We start from the raw sequence: 5228 nt of genomic DNA on the forward strand, positions 1-5228 counted from the left end.
GCGGGAACAAATCATCTGGGAGTGGAGGGAGGCGGGCTGCGCCAGGCTCCCGCCCCGCGCCGTGCACCGCGCCTGCGCCGCCGCCTGAGTTTCGAAGTCGCGCGAGAGCAGGAAGCACTTGTGGCCCAGGCGCAGCCCCTTCAGGCAGCCTGTGGGCAGGGCCGGGTAGAGAAGGAGGCGGGTTATGCATTCGGAGACTGGAAGGGGGCGGGAACAAATCATCTGGGAGTGGAGGGAGGCGGGGTCAGGACCTCGTAGGGCGGGCTGGGAGGAGGCGTGGTCAGAACTGCGGGAGCCAGAAGGTGGAGAGTCGGGTCCGCCAGGGGCGGGGCCAGGCGGTGGGGGCGGGACTATAGGGGGCGTGGTGCTGCCCCAGTCGGGTCCGCGCGGCTCTAGAGTGCCCACCCTGCTCCCTGCATTCAGCCTCCCAGCTCTCTAACCCCGTACGCTAGCACACAGCAGCTCTCCCGCCCCGGACACCTAGGGTCACTTTCTCAACCAGTCCCATACCTGGCCAAATAGTCTCATTTTTTTCCACCCCGCGTGCCGCGGACTCACCCTCCAAGCGGCCGTGCTCGCGCTCGGCGCGACCCTGCGCCTCCTGCAGGGCTTGCACGGCATCGCGGGTGTCGCCCGCCGCGTTCCGCAGCTGCCGCAGCCCCTGGGTCAGCTCGACCACGCGGGTGTCCAACGCATGCAGACGGACGTGCAACTGATGCAGGCCTGCGTCCAGGCCGGCCAGGCGTCCCACTGCGGACAGACAGGGATCGTGCTGGAGGGGGAGCCTGGAGATGCAGCGGGGGGTACTGAGGACCTGGAGAACTGGAACCTAGGGCTCCTGAGGGCGGGGTGGCGGTGGGACCCGCGACTCCTGGAAGGTAGGGTCGAGTGGCGCCAGGCTCTTAGAAGTCATGGTCGTGGACCTGGGGCTCCTAGGGGTGTGGGGGCCCTGGGCTAGGCAATGGACAACTGAAAGACCACCCGGCAGGGAACCGACCCTTCATTTTTGCGAAAGTGATCGCGGCGGCCCGGGGGTTTGGGGGTGAGGGCTTCTGGTTACTTACGGATGTAAGTGACGATGTCCTCGGGGGTGGGCGAGGGGCTGGGGCCGGAGGATGGGGTTGGCGTTGCTTCCTCCTCCTCTTCCTCCCCCTGGTCCTCCTCCATCTCCCAGTCCTCTTTGCCCTCAACAGTTCCGGCAGGATTCTCATCCCCCCTCCCAGCAGGCAGTCCCAGGGCTTCCTGCAGATGCTGGGGCAGGGGAAGGGCGGTGAGCCCCAGCCTGCCACCAAGATGCCCCACGCGCCACTTTCCAACTCTTAACTCATTCTCTGCCGCCTGAGTCCTGTCTCTGAGCCCATTACCAACGCCCCCCGCCAGACTATCCTAATTGCTGTTTTTTGTCCATTTCCCTAACCTTGCAATACCCCCTCCCAGCCTCACAGTTCACCACCCATAGCTCCCTGACACTCCAGAGCTCACCTTCAGCATCAGGGCCTCCCTCTCCCGCTCCTCCTCCTGGGCACCTCCCCAGCCTCCCTCCCACTCCCTCTCGGCTCCCCGAGCCCCATGGCCAAAGCCCAAGAGCTGGGGGACCACCAAAGCCCCCAAAAGCCAGGCTGCCTGCATTAAGCTGGACTCTTGGCACCCAAAGTTCCAGATGTCTGGATGTCTGGGATGGGAGGGGTGGCCTCTGGGAACTGCTGAGTGCCCCTGCCCTCTGTGCAGGTCACTAGCCCCCAGGTTCCCGAGTCTCCCAGCTTCTCTCTTCCTGTTTCTCTCCTCGTCTCTGTCCGGTCCGTTAGTCTCCTCTGCTCCTCTGTGTGTGTCTCTCCCCGCCCCTCTTGGCTCCCCCGAGGCCCTGCCTCTGTGGCCGGAAACCTCCAACGTTCCAAAGCCTGGATCCTGCCTTGGGTCTCCTCGCACACCCTCCTCTTTCCACTTTCCAGAGCTCGCTTCCGCCCTGCTCCTTCCTTCTGCCGTGGCCCAAAGCTTAGATAATCAGGAAGAGGATGGAGCTGGCTCTCCAAGGAATCTTGGAAAACACAGGCCCCGGCCTCAGCCCAGGAACCCGCTCAGAATCATGGGGGCAGTGGTGGGATGCTGGGACTGAGCACTGCTCCCTTCTTCCCTGCCTGGCCATTCCTGAGGAGGGGGCAGACCTCAGGGTCTCGCCGAGGCTGTTATTACCCTGTGGCCACCATCGCCCACATGCTCAGTAGAGGAGACTCCAGGGCCTCTCCTGCCCCCTAGATTGCCCTTCCCCCCCTCCAAGCCCTTTTCTGGAGATCCAAGTGAGTGGGTGTGGGGGCGGGGCGACACATGCAAAGAGCACGCGTGTGACTGTGTGCACAGCCCTGGAAGATGGGGCTCAGGGATTAATTGACCACTTTACTAGAAGCCTCCTGCAGGCCAGGCCCTGGGCTGGGTGATGCTGAGGACTCCAGCTGCTTGCAGACCAGCAGCCAGATAGTTCCTGGGATGAGGAGGCTGGAGATGGGAGAGGGTGAGGAGTCTGGAGGAGCAGCCAGGGAAGGTTTCTCCAGGAGGTGAAATCGACAGACGCTAGGCTGTGTGCTCAAGGAGCTCTGCGCATTCAGTGAGCCACCTCATTTCAGCCTGGACCACTGCAGTCGCCCTGCCCTCCCCCTCCTTCCTCCTGAGCCCCTCCAATCCCGGCTGCTTGCCGCAGCCAAAGCAATCCTTCCAAACCATAAATCAGATCACATCACTCCCCACTCCCCTGCTCCCCCACCTTCCCATCATAAGCAGGAGGGAAGCCAAGCCTGGGCCTCAGTCCTTAGCACAGCCTACCATGCTGAGGGCTGGGAAGGAAGAACCCTTTACACCTCTGCAGCCTCATCACCCCCACTCCCCTCACCCACCCCCAGGCTCCACCTTCCCTGGCCTCTTGGCTTGCCCCCAAATACTAAGCTGATTACAACCTCAGAGCATTTGCACTAGCCCTTTCCTCCTTCGAGAAGGTTCTTTCCCCAGCGCCTTCTCATCATCGAGGTCTCAGCTCCAAGAGGCCTTCCCCAACCACCTTATCTGTTCCACAAGTTACTTTATTAAAATGCCCCATTTCATCTTTTTGGTATAATCAAGACTGGCATGATCTTGTTTGTTTGTTTATGTCTGTTCCCTGCCAATGAAAGCAGGGATTTCTATGCACTGCTGCATCTCCTAGCACAAGGCCTACCTAGCGCATAGTAGGCGCTCAATCAACCTGTTGAGTGGGCGAGAGGGTAGCCGTTCCTGGTGGGGTCAAAGGCCTGGAGGCTTCACCTTTTTGGTTTGCTGGCACCCAAGTTCCCAGGGTGGTGGTGGCAGCGTGGGTGGAGGCGGTGAGAGCAGTGGGAGAGAAGCTTGGAGGCAAGGAAGCACGATGCCATGCCATGCTCCTCTATGTCAGGCCCATGAGTCATGCAGGGCTTTTCCAGCCCAGGCCTGGCTGGTGGTGCCAACAAGCATGGGGCACACCAGCCGGGGATCACTGGGCCTGCTCTTCAAAAGAGGAGACCGAGGCTCTGAAACAGCATGGCCTGCTGGAGGTCACCAGTGTGGCGGCAGCTAGCCAAGGTTTCTGGCTCCAAGAGCAGGGCATCTGCCCTCGGCTGCCGGGAGCCCCAGGAGGGGCCTTGGAAATCAATGCCTCCGGCCTTCCGTTTTCCAAGAAAGCCTGGTACATCGAGGGCACTGTGACCTTGGGCAGACTGCTCCCTGCCTCAGAGCCTGGGCCTCTCAGGTACCGGTCGGGGACCTGGGACCCCTCACCAGGAGCTACAGACCTCAAGAAATAATGCATATATGGGGAAAGGCCTTGTAAACTGTGCAGGGGTGCACAGCCTCTCTGGCTGCTGAAGCCAACATGGGCAGCTGTTCTTTCCCCGGGCCCAGCTGCTCACCACCTGGGCTAGTGGATGTGCATCAAGATAGAGCCTCCCCAGGCTGAGCAGGCACCTCCTCCAGCTCATACTCGGGTACCAGGGAGAGCCTGCAGCTGGAGGGGAACCCAGAGGCTGCCTAGAACTGCCCCCTGCAGGCCCGGGAGGTGCTGCTGGAGCTGGGAGAATGAGGAAGCCTGGGCTAAGGGGACACTCACCACTCACTGAAGCTCTGTGAGATCTGCCCTCTCTGTGGGTGCGTCCCAGGCATGAATGAGCTGTCTGCCTGCAGCTGGCTGCATATGCGTGCCTACACACACATGTGCAAGCTCTGAGGAGATGGTTGGGTGTGTCTGTGTGTGACGAACAAGGATCTGCAACTATGAAGGGATATGCCTGATAGTGCACAATAGTGGTCAAGTGAGGACTTTGGAGCCAGCCTACCTGTTCTTGATCCTTGTTACCACCTCCTTATAGCTGGATGACCTTGGGCAAGTTACGTAGCCTTTCTGTGCCTCGGTTTCCCCCTCTAGAAAATGGGGATGGTGAAAGTCCCTGAGCCTGGCGCACAGAAAGTGCTGTAGGAATATCAGCAGTGACTATCCTGGAGGGGAAGGATGGCACGGTGTTGGGCATGTAAACGGGTGAGTGCGAACCAGTGCAATGGACAGCACGGTGGGTGGGCGTGATGGGAAGGCGTGCACACGTCTCTACAGTGCTGTAACTCCGTTTTGGTGTTGAGAGATCTGGGCATGCATACCGGGGTGAACGCCTGTGTGTGTGTGTGTGTGTGCGCGCCCGCGCACGCGCGTGTGTGGTGGGCAGTTGTGTGCATGTGCTGCGTGTGTGCCCGGGCACAGGGGTGTGACAATTGCATGTAGCTGGGTGTGTTTGTAGCTGTGTACCCCAGGTGCATTGTGTCTGGGCATGCATGCGCTGGAGAGTGTGTGTATATGGGGACTCTGCAGGTGCCGTTACAGCTGGTGACTATGCACCTGTGCCTTGGGGGAATGTGGCCTGGCCCAGGTATGTCCACGTGTGCCCTGACCCAGTACTGAGATGGAAAGGGTGTGTGTGTGTGTGTGTGTGTGTGTTTGGGGGGACAGGGTGGGAATCTATAGCCTTCACACTTCAATTTGGGGGTGTAGAGTCTGGCAACAAATATTTATTGTGCCCCACTGTGTGTAGGGGGAAGGGGAGCTCTCTGGGAGGGGGTGGTCCTGAGGCGTGTGGGGGGGCACCCTTACGGGGGCAGGTCCCCTTCGTCGGGGTATGGGAGCAAGCAGGGGCGGAGTCAGGATTTGGGGCCTCGGAGGTGGCGAGGAGTGGTGGGGGAGGGCA

The 5228-nt window shown here is 60.7% G+C and overlaps 1 protein-coding gene across 1 annotated transcript in view; it reads right to left on the reverse strand.

The window, feature by feature from the left end:
• Window positions 1–1820, reverse strand: part of CLEC11A (C-type lectin domain family 11, member A) — a 2435-nt gene extending 615 nt beyond the window's left edge. The window contains exons 1-4 of the mRNA XM_011946298.1: window positions 1483–1820; window positions 1065–1251; window positions 559–750; window positions 73–149 (exon numbers count right to left, since the gene is read on the reverse strand). Coding sequence (XP_011801688.1) covers window positions 73–149; window positions 559–750; window positions 1065–1251; window positions 1483–1629 — 603 coding nt within the window. The 5' untranslated portion in view covers window positions 1630–1820. The remainder of the gene's footprint in view (window positions 1–72; window positions 150–558; window positions 751–1064; window positions 1252–1482) is intronic.
• Between the last annotated feature and the right edge of the window lie 3408 nt (window positions 1821–5228).

The sequence above is a fragment of the Colobus angolensis genome, unplaced genomic scaffold (assembly GCF_000951035.1).
Source record: "Colobus angolensis palliatus isolate OR3802 unplaced genomic scaffold, Cang.pa_1.0 Scaffold25, whole genome shotgun sequence".
Classification (NCBI taxonomy): Eukaryota; Metazoa; Chordata; class Mammalia; order Primates; family Cercopithecidae; genus Colobus; species Colobus angolensis.